Source organism: Podarcis liolepis (assembly GCF_965112155.1).
Source record: "Podarcis liolepis genome assembly, chromosome: 7".
NCBI classification, from domain to species: Eukaryota; Metazoa; Chordata; class Lepidosauria; order Squamata; family Lacertidae; genus Podarcis; species Podarcis liolepis.
Genome location: NC_139561.1, coordinates 57643867 through 57659926, shown reverse-complemented (window position 1 = coordinate 57659926; position 16060 = coordinate 57643867). Strand labels below are relative to the sequence as shown.

At 46.2% G+C, this 16060-nt stretch overlaps 1 protein-coding gene across 1 annotated transcript in view; it reads left to right on the top strand.

Moving 5' to 3' along the window:
- Positions 1–16060, top strand: part of CPNE2 (copine 2) — an 83310-nt gene that overhangs the window by 27797 nt on the left and 39453 nt on the right. The window contains exon 2 of the mRNA XM_083511478.1: positions 1765–1961. Within this exon, the coding sequence (XP_083367604.1) occupies positions 1794–1961 (168 nt within the window). The 5' untranslated portion in view covers positions 1765–1793. The remainder of the gene's footprint in view (positions 1–1764; positions 1962–16060) is intronic.

Here is a 16060-nt window from a genome sequence, read left to right as displayed (position 1 = left end):
GCCTCTCTTATGGACATGGCTGGCCTGCCACCTTCTGCCCAGGACTTGAAACTGTCAGGAAGATGTGACATCTCTGTTGGCGGAGAAATTGAGATGCAGCTGAAAGGGCCTGGGGCCTGGGGAGCTTGGAGAGATGGCTGACCCTGAACAGGATGAAGAGCACAGCTGTCAGCAGCTGCCCACAGGAAGAGACAGCAGAGCCGTCATCCGTGGGCAGTCATGCCTTTTGTGAATTAAAAAAGAGAGGGCTGTGAATCAGGTTTTAATGTTCTCCCATAGGGAAGCAGATGCGGTCCACCGAACTGGGGGGAGGATGCTGAAGGTTTTGAGCTGGAGGGAGTGGCAGTTCCAAGGATGTTCACCCGGGTGGCCCTCGTTTCAGAGATGGAGATGTTGAAAGCAGCGTGTTAGTTGGGGTTGGTCACTTGTCTGTCCAGATAGCTGCACAGCCAGGGCGGGGAAGTTTGTTCAGTCCAGGGATTAGGAACCTTCTGGGCACAAGAAGGAGCCAAGGATGGCACTTAACCTTTGTACAGCTGGCTGCATTGCAAATGTGCAAAAGCCAATTGTATCTACACTCATTTATCTCCACTGCATTATAGAATTGTAGAGTTGGAAGGAACCCAAAGGGTCATGTAGCCCATTGTGTGTGTGTGTGTGTGTGTGTGTGTGTGTGTGTGTACAAGAGGCATTATCATTGTTCAGTGGCATGTTCCAGCTAGGACAAGGCACTCAAGGAGGGTGTGGAGCCAGTGATGGGGTGCCTTGGGGAAGGTTCTGAGAGCCAGATAGAGATGCTTAGAGGGCCACATTTGTCCTCCTGTGTCATTGTGAGAGTCACACCCATCGTTCTGGCCACAGCCACTGTTTCTCTCTCACCTCACCTGCCAGTGACATGTGGCCCCTGGAAGACTCTGCAACTGTCTTATAGATTCCATCACTCAAACAGAAAAATCGCAATAGAGCAAGCCAATAAAAATATTCAAAATAATAGAGAAGCAATAAGAGAAGCAGTGAAATAGGGAATTAAGAGCAATGCGTGAATTAAGAGCAATACAAAAAGCAGTGAAATAGCAGCAAAACATATTAGCAATAAATAGCAACATCCAACTTGGCACTGTATCATTGTACTGAATGAAATAACTCATTGCTAGATCAATGAACAGCAGTGAAATATACTTGCCAGGGGAAACCAATTTGGAGCAAACCTGTGTTAAATGTTTATGGTCCTCACTTGGAATTGAGTTCCATCAATGTGCATCTTGACACATCACCTTATTTTGTTTTATATTTTATTCTACTTTATGTTGAATTTCTGAAATTACAGAAAAAACAAAACTTCAGTATCATTCTCACAATGACCCAAATTGGGGACACAATGAAAATGCTAAGCATAAGCGATATTAAATCGAGCTTTCAGCCGTAAGGAAAATAAAGCAAAGACCCAAAACTACACCTCTGTTAGTTTGATGGAAGAATAAAGTTGTAACAAGTTGCAGTCTTAACCACAAATATAACAAAGTTAAAACTAAAAGCAATGGGGAGGGCAGCTGAAGCTGAGAAGAGGGAATCTGCAGGGGAGTGAGTACACAGGATTGATATGACATTTGAACTCAGAACTTAGCTCACGTGTTTGGCCACTATGTTACATGGGTGGTCAAAGCACCAGCAAGACTCCTCTCTCTTTGTAGCAAATGCCTTTTTATGGGGAATTTATGAGTTTCATCCCTCCCCTAGTACTAATAAACCTTTCTACCCTTGCAGATTGTCGGGAATTGTTGCTGCCTGAGCTGATGGCGTACACAACCAGCTCCAGCCCTTCCGTGCCAGTGGGGCCCCAGTACTGCGTTTGCAAAGTCGAACTGTCTGTGTGTGGCCAAAATCTTCTGGACAGAGATGTCACCTCTAAATCTGACCCCTTCTGTGTCTTATTTATGGAAGTCAATGGCAAGTGGACAGAGGTAAGGCCCAAAATGTTGCCCTGTGTCAGGAATGGCCGTCCTCCATTGGCCAGTGGGTGCGAGTTACAAAATGGCTGCCACAGGAGCATGGCATAACACAAAATGGTGGTTGTGGGAGAGTGGTATAATGGATTCAGTGTTGGAGAGGCTGAGACAGATGATCAGCTAACAAGAATTTTGTCATAGACTGGTTGGATGCAGAAGAGTGATGGGAGGCACCGGCTGTGGAACCACCAAGGGAAGATGGCTCAGAGCCAGGGGATTGGTGGTGGGACGACACCGAGTGATTGGAGAGAGAAGAGGGAGCAGACTGGGAGGAGGTGGTGTCAGAAGCTGAGGAGGCAAGAGGGTTTAGTTAGCAGGAAGAGTCTGTGGCAGAGAGAGGTCCAGAATCAGTGGCAGAAAAGGAGGCTGGAGAGGAGATGGGCCAAGAGGCAATATGCTCCTGGCAATGATAAGAATATTAAAGTTCATTTGGATAGAGAACCAGATTTGACACACATTCAAGCATTTACAAACCTAATCCCTGGTAAGAATTCAAAAGGGTGAGAGCTGGTCAGCTACATGCATGCTTGGAGGATACGAATTCTCTATTTAAATAATAATAATAATTTAGGTTTTCACATAATACATCTTAGGAACACAATATATTACAATTCTTATTTTTCTGTGACTTCCTATATCACTTGATAATACGTTATATCGCTACTCTCTGAACTGCCCATTTGTGAGGATGTGGATTCTCTCTATCCATCACAATCTGGCTTGAGGTCTGGGTACTGCTCTGAGGCTGCCTAGGTTGCCCTGAGGGACACCCTTTGTTGGGGAAGAAACAGAGGGAGTGCAGCACCATTGAATCGCTCCACCATTCAAGCAGCGTTACGAGTTATAATCCAATATTTGTAAGCTGACCCACTGGCTTTTTTGTGTGATCCCCCCACCCTGGAAATAGTAGATTCTTGCAGTCCTGGGTGTGGTGGAAGGTGGTGGACTCTCCTTCATTGGAGGTTTTTAAGCAGAGGTTGGATGGCCAGGGATTCTCTAGCTGTGATTCCTCCATTGCAGGGGGTTGGTCTAGATGACTCTTTGGGTCCCTTCCACAGTTCTATGATTCTATGAAAGACTGTGAATCTGTGGCCCAGGAATCAGTTATTCTCTGGGCAGAAACCTCAATGGCCTCCTGCTTGCTTTGGTCATACATTTCTGTTATCTTCTCTTTGCAGACGCCTGTTTTGATTAAATCTGCTGGCAATTTGTTCCCTTTCACAGACTTCTTAAAACGTTGTTATAGCTTTATCAGGAAGTCCAAAGAGCAAGCAGTTAACCCAAGGAGCAACGGTCAGCAATCACTCTGCAGGGATTCCTTGTCTGTTCAGCTCACCGGCAGTAGATTGTCCGCCACCCTCTTCTTGACTTGTGCCAACTTCCCACAAGCTCCTCCAAAAGGAGGAGACTGCAGGCAGGCTGGCCAACAAGCCTGCTGCCTCCATCTCCATCTTTGGACAACCACTAGGTTCTAACCAGTGTCAGTCCTCCTCAGAGCAGACCCATGGGAAATAATCATTCCAATCAGCCTACTCTGAGTATTTCTTGGATACAACCCATTAAGTCCAGAGTCTAAAACCACCCAACTGCCCCACTGTTAAGCAAGGTTTTCTATAGCAGTTGTTCACTCTCCAAACAGATACTACTGTTGGCTTTCTTTGACAAGAAAACCGCATGCTGTGTGAAATGGAGTACGGACACACACACACATTGACTTGAAAGATGGTTCCTCTCTTCTGCGCTAATATATTCAGAGAGAAGACACATTGTACTGCCCAGCAGCTGGGATTTGCATGCTCTTGGGTTTATTTTGTGAATAACATTTTTTTGCCCATAAGGAAGAATCAGCCCTGGTTTCTCAAAGCGGACGGCGTTGTTGCTTTGGATGATATGGGGGGGGGAGGGTAAAAACTCTGTTGTGATGAGAGGCAGATGGACACAGGAAAACAGCTGTGTTGTAGAACTGCTCAAGGAAGGAATTGGAAGCTTGTTTACACAGCTTTGTTTACATGGTCAGAAGCTGCCAGAAGGTTCTGCTCTTTCCCCTTGTAGTCTGCAGTGGAGTCATTTACTCTGCAATCACTTCTTCTGCCCAAATGGTATCTGCCCTTTGGATGAAACAGTGTGGTAGGGCGAAAGCAAATCCACTGTGATGTTCGTGTGTATGCATTTACATGCATGCAAAACCAGATTGATCCACCCCTATGGAAGGGGACATAACTTATTTTGGCTGTGTACACATCATACATTTAAAGTACATGTGCCCTCCGCCCGAGAATCATGGGAAATGTAGTTTGCTAAGGGTGCTGGGAATTGTAGCTCTGTGAAAGGCTAAACTACAGTTCCCAGAATTTTATTTTGGGGTGGGTGGGTGGGTCAGGGAGGGGTGTTGTGTACTTTGCATATATGGCATTTTACGCAGCATGTTGAAGCGGTGAACTCTGAAGAATGGCAACTCTGCCGAGCTAGTCTGAGCAAATTTTGAGAAGGCAAAAGGGGGAGATAGTGAATTTACCAAGAACCAGAAAATACAGTGCCTGTCTGGTGAATGAGCGGGTAGTAACTCCTTAACTGATGCTATGTTCATGCTTGATGCAATCAAGAGGATTGTCTGGAGTTGAAGGGGAAGCCAAATACAGTATATTTGTAGTTCCATGTTTATCTTCAGCTGCAGGGGGTAGTGTGGTACATTTTCATGGTGAAGACTTTAGGTGCAGAAGGTTCCAGGTTCAGTCTGCAACATCTCCAGGTAGGCTGGAAAAAGACCCTGGAGAGCCATTCCTGCCAATCACTGTAGACAATGCTGAGTTGGCTGGAGCAATGATTTGACTTGGTATAAAGTAGCTTCCTATGTTATTATGTTCTTCCAATGAACAGTATTGTGAGGCTCAGACTGCAGGGCAGGGGGGAAAGCAGATGTTAGTAAGAGAAGTATTGGGGCAACTGATTTTGGAGCTAAGGAAACAGGGATGGCAAACCATGCTTAGTAACATAGGCAGTTTTAGGGCTGGGACTGATGGGAGTTGTAGTTCAAAATGTCTGGAGGGGACCAGGCTGGTGAAGGTTGGTGTAATAGGAAGTTTGTTCCTGAATGAAAAAGATTCCCTTTCCTCCTTTTCATATTCTGAAGTGCTATTTTTGACTGCCCTGTTGCTCCGAGCTCCTTCTCTGTTTAGGGTTTTCATCAGAACTGAAGTGTATGTGTTTCTTTCTCTCCCTCCCTCCCTCTCTGTAATGCCAACTTTTCAGATGTGTGGTTTTTATTTCGCCTGGGTTATTTTTGGACTGTTGCTTCAGAAAAACATGCGGTGCGGAATGTGAGAGAGAGGAGTCTTCAATGGGCAGTCTGTGAGACGCAGGCTGTTGCTTGCTGCTCCGATTCTGAAGGGAGGTCAGAGGATTGTCTGAGCTGGCAGCGGGTGTGGAAAAGGGGGAGAGGGCATATTTTCAGCCTGCCCACCAGAACCTGGGCAGCCTCCAGAAAGATGTGAAACAAAGAACAGTCACTGACTCCTCCTGAATGTAAAAGTCTCCAGTGGGAAAGGCTTGCTGGCACCAAGAAATCAAAATCGAGGCTGCATTTTTAAGTGTCGCTTGAAAAGTCCCCTTTCATCGGTCAGATAATAGTGGTTTGGGGGCAGATTCTGGCCCACTAGGGAACAAGAGGGAGGTAACAGCTTGCTGAGTGGGACCCCCAAGGTTTCTGAAAGTACAAAAAACATCTACCTGCTACAAAGCCCCCATAGGGATGACTAGCAGTGGAAAGCTGGGCGTCAGCTGGAAAACAAAAATGGAAAACTGAGATGGGGTGTGGAATGGAGTTTTTGAGGTGCACTGAGCAGAAACACTTCTGTTAGGAGTTGGGAATATATTGCAAAACTCTGTCGCAGGTCCCACTTGTTTGTGATCTGCAAGGAAAATATCACAACTTTTCACACACTCTCTTTTCCACATTCCTTTGCATTCCATACCATGGATGGTTCTATGGAATCTATAAAGAAGGCAATAAAAATGTTGTTAGGCAATAATTTTTTATTACTTTTTGCAGATGTGTGTAAAGCAGCCTTTTATGGGGCAGGACATGCAAATGCGTGTGGATAAAAATGGGGGTTGTTTTTTGTTTTGTTTTTTGCAATTTGCTACCTTTTCTTTTCTTTTTACCGTATTTTTCGCTCTATAAGACGCGCCAGACCACAAGACGCCCCTAGTTTTTGAAGGAGGAATACAATAAAAAAATATTTCGAATCTCAGAAGCCAGAACAGCAAGAGGGATCGCTGCGCAGTGAAAGCAGCAATCTCTCTTGCTGTTCTGTTGTCTGGGATAGCTGCGCAGCCTGCATTCGCTTCATAAGACGCAGAGACATTTCCCCTTACCTTTTAGGAGGGAAAAAGTGAGTCTTATAGAGCAAAAAATACGGTATATAATGAAACATCAAACATTAAAAACTTCCCTCAACAGGGCTGCCTTTGGATGTCTTCAAAAAGTCAGATAGTTGTTTCCTTGACCTCTGATGGGAGGGCGTTCCACAGGGCGGGTGCCACTACCGAGAAGGCCCTCTGCCTGGTTCCCTGTAACCTCACTTTTCGCAGGGAGGGAATTGCCAGAAGGCCCTCGGAACTGGACCTCAGTGTCTGGGCTGAATGATGGGGTTGGAGACGCTCCTTCAGGTATACTGGGCTGAGGCCATTTAGGGCTTTAAAGGTCAGCACCAACACTTTGTATTGTGCTTGGAAATGTACTGAGAACCAATGTAGATCTTTCAGGACCAGTGTTATATGGTCTCAGCAGCCACTTCCATCCATGGTGGTCAGCCACCATTTTTATTTACTCAAGATGCATGGCCCTGAATATAACAAACATTGTTCCTTGACCTTCCTTGGAGCACTTTGTGCCATATTTGGATCTGCAGTGCCAGCCTTTTTGTGGATAATGACTAAAAGCTGGAACAAGAAGCAATTAACTCCGTAGCTATGCAAAGGATGTTCAGTGAATTCCCTCTAGTTAATCAGTGTTGGTGTGTACAAATTAACTAGACATTTTTCAAAAAGATTTAAAAGATCTGCTGAAATCTGCAGTTTCCCTTAAATCTCAGCCAGGCTGGGGGGTTGGGGAGTCGCATGGAAAATGAGCTCGGATCCTGGGTTTGAATCAGACCGAAGCTAAGAAATCACATCTTAGATGGGTGAATCATTCCCAGCCATACAGTCAAATGGACTTATTTGTACAACCTGCAGTTAAATGAGGTTAGTAGTACAGCTGCCCATTGTTATTTAGCAGAAACGTAGGTATAAATACAACTAAAATATAAAATAAATTTACAAATGAAACAAAAAATAAAGTGTGAAGCTGCAGCATACAGTGCCACAGTGAAACATATCATTCAATGCAGAGAGAAACCACAATCTACAATCAATTTCGGAGTTTCAAGGTTGTGCTATGTAATTACTACTAATACGTAGCTGATTATTTGATTGCCATCCTCCCAAAAGATCGTGTAGGAAGCCGTTTTGAGAAGATAATATTCCTTTTCTGCTCTCTCTCCCCTCCACACCCCCGACAGCTGGTCCACAGTAACTCGCTGTTCCATTTCCCTTCCAACCTCCCCTTGTATTTTTAGCAAAATTACCATATTGTTGATATGCATTTCCAAACATTTCTCCCATTTTTAAAAATACATTTCAGCAGAGCTTCTTTCCCTTTTTCCCTCTCCCACCCCGCTCACCATTTTTGACTCTCCCCCAACACACACGTTGCGTACCTATTTCTAGCTTTCAAATGTTCACAGGTTTTGTTAATATCCTTTTCCTGTTTGGCATCTATGCGCATTGGCAGGGTGGAATGGTGGCGTGCCTAAACGAAACACGAGGAGTGATGGCGGACAGTAATTTACATACCTCTAAAAGGAGATTCAGAAAAATCTATGGTAAAGAAGTCTATCAATGGATACTAGTCATGATAGCCATATTATGAAGCTTAGGGTTGTGCAGGAGAGCGTCTACTCTGTGGCAGCCCCAGAATTGTGGAATCCCTTCCCTTCACCTTCATGATACAGCTTTGCGGAAGTTGCACCTTTTAAGACCCTGGCCATTTGAAACTTGTATGTTCATTTATTCTTTTATTTATTACATTTCTATACCGCCCTCCATCCATAGATCTCAGGGCAGCTGACAACATAAAATTACAATATAAAAAAGCAGAATACAGAATAAAAATAAGAACCAAAACAAAGCCCTCCCAGTTGAGAGAGATTTTAGGAGTTACTGTGTTCTTGTGGTTGTACAGTGGTACCTCTGGTTACGTACTTAATTTGTTCCGGAGGTCTGTTCTTAACCTGAAACTGTTCTTAACCTGAAGCACCACTTTGGCTAATGGGGCCTCCCGCTGCTGCTGCGCCGCCGGAGCACGATTTCTGTTCTCATCCTGAAACAAAGTTCTTAACCTGAGGTACTATTTCTGGGTTAGCGGAGTCTGTAACCTGAAGTGTATGTAACCTGAAGCATATGTAACCCAAGGTACCACTGTAGTTTGCTTTGTAATGTTTTTATTGTTGCATTTTAAATTGTTGTGACAATTTAACCCTGATGATGAAAGGCGAGGGAGGAGAGCAGCAACGACATAAAAAGCCTGCTGAATCAGACCAATGGCTCATCTGGCCTAGCATCCTGTTCCCACAGTGGCCAACCAAATGCCCATTATGGAATGCTGGCAAGCAGGATTCAAGTTTAAGAGCACTTCCCCTCCTGCGATTCCTAGCAGCTGGTATTCAGAGGCATACTGCCTCCAACAAGGGAGGTGGAACATAGCCATTGTGACTAGAAGTCGTGGATAGCCTTATCCTCCATGAAAAGGCAGGTAAAAAGTGGTAGTAGTAGTAGTAGTAGTAGTAGTAGTAGTAGTAATAATAATAATAATAATAATAATAATAATAATAATAATAATAATAAATTTTATTTAAACCCCGCCCGCCCTGGCCAGAGCTTGGCTCAGGGTGGCTAACATCAGTAAAATTACAGTAAAAACATAATAGGGGAAAAAACTCAATTTAAAATACAGGTCAAAATGCAATTTAAAAGGCAGCCTCATTTTAAAAGTAGCCCATAGATCAAAACCATAAGGGGAGGGAAGCATAAGGGTCAGACTGAGTCCAAACCAAAGGCCAGGCAGAACAGCTCTGTGTTGCAGGCCCTGTGGAAAGATGTCAAGTCCCGCAGGGCCCTAGTCTCTTGTGACACAGCTTTCCACCAAGTCGGGGCCAGTACTGAAAAGGCCCTGGCCCTAGTTGATAAAAAAACAGAAGCATACCCACTTGTGTGCGATCGACACGTGTGCGACCATGTATATGTGCACTGCCAGGAAAGAAGTAAATCATTGAATTCATACCCAGAAATGGAGGGAGAATGCTGGAGAGTCCTTGTGGCTTGCGAGGAAACCCTCCCCAGAACCCAAAGAGGACTTTGGTGAGGGCAGAGAAGAGATTGGAGGTGCAGCGGGGCTTTGTTTAGGCTGCACAGCCTCCCTGGCTAACAGCTGGTACAGTGGTGCCCCGCAAGACGAATGCCTCGCAAGACGAAAAACTCGCTAGACGAAAGGGTTTTTCGGTTTTGCGTTACTTCGCTAGACGAATTTCCCTATGGGCTTGCTTCGCAAGACGAAAACGTCTTGCGTTTTTTTTTAAAGCCGCTTGAAGAGGCGCAGTTGCGACGGACCGTGCTTTGCAAGACGAAAAACATCGCAAGACAAAAAGACTCACGGAACGAATTCTTTTCGTCTTGCGAGGCACCACTCTATGTGGGGTAGCACAGCCAACACTTTTCTGCCCTTCCTACAGCCTCCTGTCAGCCCCAGAGCTTCAATACTAGTTGTGTATATTTTTGGTACAGTATTTTTTATTTGTGGAGAGGAGTATTTTGAAGAGAGAGTATGGTAGAGAGGGCATTTATGTGATTTTCACTTTTGCTTGTGGGGTGCCGGAACGTAACCCTCCCCCACATAACTGGGGAGTCGCTTGCAGTCCAGAACAGATTGGCAAATGCTAATATAAGCTCTCATCATCAGAGTTTATTGTGTGCGAACAAGTTAGTTTAATCTACAAATTTTTCATTTAGAAACAATTTTTTATTATTCTTATTGTTGTAGTAGTTGCAGCAGCAGCAGTGATTAATCACCTTTCTGCCCAACTAGTGATACAAAATATAAAATATATACAATATTAAAAACAACAATATGGATAAAAACAATGGTTGAAGCAGAACAAAGCTGTTACCGGGGAGAAGCGGAATGAAATTTAAAGCCCATCAAAAATCAGGCAGAGATTTTACTAATGGCATGCCAAAATGTTCCGCTGTGTTTTCATCGAACATTGTGCATAGATTGATGAGAAAAGAAACTGCGTCTGAGAACTTTCAAATAGGAGAGAAATGTTTACTGGAAAGAAAAATAGACATAAGAACATATGAAGAACCTGCTGGATTAGGCCCAAGGGCCAAACAAGGGCCAAACAAATGCTCCAATGGGAAACAAGCAAGTAGGATTTGAGCGCAAGAGCAACTCTCCCCTCCTGTGGTTTCCAGCAACTGGAATTCAGAATCATTGCTGCCTCCAACTGCAGGGGCACAAAGCCCAGCCATCATGGCTAGTAGCCATCGATAGCCCTCTCCTCCATGAATTGGTCTAATCCTCTTTTTAAGCCATCTGGGTTGGTGTTCCTCACTACCTCCTGTGAGAGTGAGTTCCATAGTAAAACCATGCACTGCGTCCTCTGCAATCTGACAGCAGTGGAGTCGGCTCAAAACCCCACACCCACCGAAACACTCAAGGAATTCTCAGGTGCCCTGACAAATAGATGGGGGAAATGGAGGAGCCTTTCGTAGGGGAAGCAAACTTCCACGAAACCATGCTTGTTTTCAGAGCCGTCTTTTCCATAGGGCTTAGTGGTGCGTCACGCCAGGGTGCCGGCCTCTCAGGGGCGTCCCAGCAAGTGGGGGAGCTGTGTGGCTTTGGCGGTAGCCTCCCCTTTCCCTGCATGCCCTCCAGCTGCACCCCACCAACTTTAAGGCTGGCGGGCATGCAGCTTCCCTCCCAAGCCTCCTTCGGAGAAGAGCGATCCCCGCAGAGGCTTGGGAAGCTTGGGAGGGAAGCTGCACGCCCACCAGCCATATGGTTGGTGGGGCACAGCTTCCATCCTAAGCCTCTGTGGGGATCGCTCTCCTCCCGAGAAGGCTTGGGAGGAGCCCAACTTCACTCCCAAGCCTCTGCGGGGATCGCTCGCTCACAGAGGCATGGGGGAGAGTTGCACCCCGCCACCATGGCTGGCAGTGCACAGCTACAGCCACCCCAACACTATCTGTGGTAATTTGGGGGCATTGGGCAGATATTTACACCCCGGCGCCACATTTGCTAAAAACGGCCCTGCTAGTTTTATTCCCTCTAAAGATAAAGGCTTGGTAAAGATAGGGCCAACCGACCTCCTTAGCGAGGAAGGCCTACAATTGGGACTCCTGTGAGGAGGTTTCTAGGTGAGGAAGGGCGCCTGAGGTGACTGTGGCGGTTTGGTGAAAGGGCAACCTCCTTGCCCCAAACCCCTTTCCAAGTTTCTGTTCTGACAGTCCCAACATTGTTTGCTGCTGGAGGCAAACTGATAGGTACAGAAGGGAAATTGTAGGGGAGGGGAGTTCTTCTTCTGGGAGGCGAGGTATGCATTTAAGGGCTTGCACTTTCTCTCTCAGGAGTATAATTTTGCGGGAATGTGTTGCCAGGACAGCAGGCACCTCACGCCCGCCTGATTTCCATAATCCCTAACAGAAGCCCCTTTCAGAGTTAAGGAGGCATTAGCACATAAATGCTCCATTTGAGGTCGAGTGAGCCTCAGAAGTGTCAGCGTTTTCCAGGGCCTGTGGCCAAGAAAAGCGTGTCAGGGCTGGAGCCGGGCCCTGCGCACGTGCGGGCCCTGGGTTTTGGCTCCAAAGCGCCTTTAATCTGAGAAACATTGCAGGACACGCTGTGCGCCACTTGGCAGTGAATTCTCCCAAGACAACTTGTCTCTCTTCAGGTGGCTTTTAATGCTTGATACAATCACTCCTGCAATTTTGAGTGATTTTAAAGAGCTTTATCTTGGGATAATTGGAGCTGTGTGGAAACAGGGCCTCTTTGCGTCATTTTTCCCCTCGGAGCTTTTTCTCTGTCTTTTCCCCTCCTCCCTCCTTTTCCATATAATTCAACAACAAGGCATGGAATCCAGGCTTAATTTGTAATTAAAAAGGTGATGGGAAGGTGTGTTCCTTGTTGAGAGCTGTGCTCTTGGACCAAAAAGCACTGTGACTTAGGAGCAAAACCTCCCCCAGTGGTGGTATAGTGGCTAGAGTGTTAGACTTGGACCTGGGAGACCAGGGTTCAAATCCCCACTGGGCCATGGAGCTCCCAGGTGACCTTGAGCCAGTCACTCATTCTTAGCCTAACCTACCTCACAGAGTTGTTATGAGGATTAAATGGGACAGAGGAGAACTATGTAGGCCACCTTGCGCTCCCTGGGGGAAAGGTGAGGAATAAATAAATAAATGGGCTGATAATTCGGAGATTCTCATCATTTCCCCTATTTTCAATGTGCAGGTACATCCCCACCCAGGTACAAGAGGAAAGTATCAGCCAGCTTTGGGGAAACACCAAAGGTTGCAGAAATAGAGGAATGTTCGGCAGTGGGGAGGGAGAGGTCAGCAACAGCCCCATGCTCAGTAGCCACTGAATTTGGGCTTACTGTTGGGGATGGGCCGGGGAGGTGGGGACAGACCAAAACCATAAGAAGAACATTAGAAGCTTCCTGATATTGGGTCAGGCCATTGGGTCCATCTAGCTCAGTATTGGGGTCTCCCCCAGCCCTCCCTTGTGTCATGGCCCTGTCAAGCAAGGAAAGTCGAGAGTGAAGAATTAACTCTTTATTGTCAAAAGTACGCTTACAAGTTAGGAAAAGGCATGCCCATCAGGACTGATGTTTCTCAGCTGCTCCCAGGTTTGAACCCAATGAGGCAGTTGCCGCAACAGAGAGGCCCTGTCCCTCGCTTAGGTATCTCCCCAACCTGAGCTGTGCACAGGCAGGTGAAAACTACACCTGCGTGTAACCTGTTTCTGCTCCTCCCACTTCAGTCCTCCTGGTCCAGGGAGACAGTGGAGCAGGATAGGTGGGGACACGAGGAGGAGGTGTGGAAGCCCGTGACTCTACACCAGCCTGACCTGCCTCTCCCTCCTGCCTCACCTGTTCTTCACTCTCCGATCCTGCAGCTTCTCTTGCCTCTCACTCTCATCTCCTGGCTGTCACAGGCTCCCCCAGTTCACTGATTCCTTCTTCCAAGTCACTCTCCAATCCCACTTCTCCCCCCACCCAGTCCCTAACTCATCAGTATCCAGCCACCACTCCTCACTGTCCAGCCAGTCCCTGGCCCCTGGAGATGCTGAAGATTCAACCTGGGACCCCCCTTTCGGCCCAAAGCAGGTGTACTGCTTCTGAGCTTCCCATGTTGTTTATGGGAGTGGAGATATCTTAAAGTTGTTTTCAGGAGACTGTTTGGATTCTTTGTGAGATAAAGGGAGAATAGAAAGGAGAGGTAGAATTCGGTGAAGAGGCTCTTCTCTCGGGGTGTGGGCAGGGCGTTCACTTTCTGCTTCAGTGTGGCTACTGTTTTTTCTGTCAGGTTTCTGCACCCACACCCACAGATGTGGCCTTTTTTGAGGGGGCGATGCCTGGGAGAGTTCTGGGGGCCAGATAGTGTGCCCTGCAGGGCCACATTCAGTCCTGTAGGCCTGACATTCTACACCAATTTTGACTAGTACTGTTGGTGATCTGGAACAGGACCGGGAAGTGGCATATGCCCTAGAGAGAGTCCTGAGGGCCACATAGAGAGCTCTGCAGGGCCATATTCAGCCTGCGTGTCTGAGGCTCCTAACTCCCATGAAGAGTACCATTTTATGTGCACCTGCAGAGTCCTACGGTCATCTGCCCCAGGCTTCTTGGAGCTGTCTAAACTCACATTCCGATTTTCCCTTCCCTCCTTCCGCATCGGCTCTGTCGTGCATTATGCCTTGAAGGCCTGCATTGGCACAGGAAGCACAGCCGAGAGAGCCAAAAACCTGCCATTCTCCTCACTTGGGCTTTTTCTAGGAATGCAGATTTCATTAAAGAGCACAGCCAATTATGTGAAAGTGAAAACTTCACTGCCGCTTCCTTCACCCCTCATAAGCCTTGCGAGTTTGAATGGGTGCCAGCGAGGCAGATGGAGTAAGTTACATTGGTACCCGTCCCTAGGAAGGAGGAAAAGAGGCCCTGCTATTGATCCCTGCAAAATATGTTGCCATTTCAACATGGCAAGATGTGGGAGGTGTGAGGGAGTCTTTGCTCCTTCTCTTGCATCGGTTCAATTTAAAAGTGAGCATGCAAAAAAGAGAGAGAGAGAGAGCGGAAGAATTCAGTCTCTTTACTGAAGCAAAGAGAACTGATTTGTGTTGAAGCACACATATATTGGCACCCAAAGCAGTGCTGACACACCCACCCCCAAAACTGGGGAGCCTTTTTCAGCTCAAGGGCCACGTTCTCCTCAAGGCCAACTTTTTGGGGACCTCACACCAGTGGTGGGTATGGCAGAAGTAGGTGCTCTCTCTCTCTCTCTCTCCCTCTCTCTCTCCCTCTCCCTCTCCCTCTCCCCACACTCTATATTTCATCAAGGCAAGTGAGAGTTATTACCACAGATCAAGGACACATCCAGCCAAGTCAAATCACCAGCAGAGGCCACAAAGCAAGGCTAGGGAAGGCTGTGGCTCAGGTGTGTGTGGCCTAAGCAGTCTCAGGGGCCTGAGATTCTTCCACTCCTGTAGTGGATTATCTTGATAAATTCTGAGCTGAATTCTGTAATTGTGGGCTCATTACGCTGGCTCCAAAAACCTACAAAACTGCAGCATGATGTAGTAAAACAATAGGACCCCCCAAAACATGGAAGTGCACAGTAATCACTATTATTATATATTAAATTTTTATACCACCCTTTATCTGTAGATCTGAGGGCAGTTCACAGCATAATGTTTGGGCTGCTGCATAAGCAGGTCAGCGCTGCTGTGCTCCGAGTCTTGCCTGTGGTTGATGTTCTAGATTGATAGGCCACAACGACTGAGTGGCCCCCGAATAAGGAGTCCCAGACTTCAGGCAGTGTTCTGTTGCCTACACTGGTGTAAATCCATGTAGTTCCTCTTCACAGAAGTTGCTCCATAACTGTATGGAGTGCACCTTTCATTTTTCTGTTCGAGACTGGTTGATATTTTGTGGGTTGGTTGGGGGAAGAAGTCTTCCCTGTGCAACATGAAATTACCCATGGAAATCCTCTGGATTTCTATTTTAAATATCTGGCACCTGCCTTTTTATGTGAACTGATGTATTGCACACTTCCTGGTCTAATCAGAGAGCATAATAATATTTTGGATGTTTCACTTCTTTGAAATTTATGATACAGAACATGGGCTTTAAAATGTACCATATGCATTAAAATACACATTTTCTGATTAAATATGTTTAGAGAGGCATAAACATATTGAGTAAAATATGTACTAAATATTATTTTTATTTTTTTAATTGCAGAATGGGTTGAAAACATAATGTAGCAGTATTATGGATAAACACATGTGAGGGATTGCATCTGATGTTAGTCATACCCAAAGAAATGGACCTATGTTGGTCATGGCCATTAATTTCAATTGGTCTCCTTCTGACTATGGCAAACATTGGGTACAGCAGATTGGCTGCAAATAGATGGGTACCACCATCAATATTATGACCTTTCTCAAACCATTTTTGGAATGATTTTCTTTTCATTATTTTAGTGCAAAACTGCCCTGGAGAGTAGAGGGTGGCAACATCTCAGGCTCTTGCCTGTCAGTGCTGTCCACAGGCTGCTTCTGCTGCAGCCTTGCGGAATTGCGCCTTTGTGTTCAGAACTCAACCATGGAGAGGAAAGATATATGTCTGGGACTGAACATAGCAAGAGCACTTTCAGATTGCCCCCAACACCCTAAAAATATT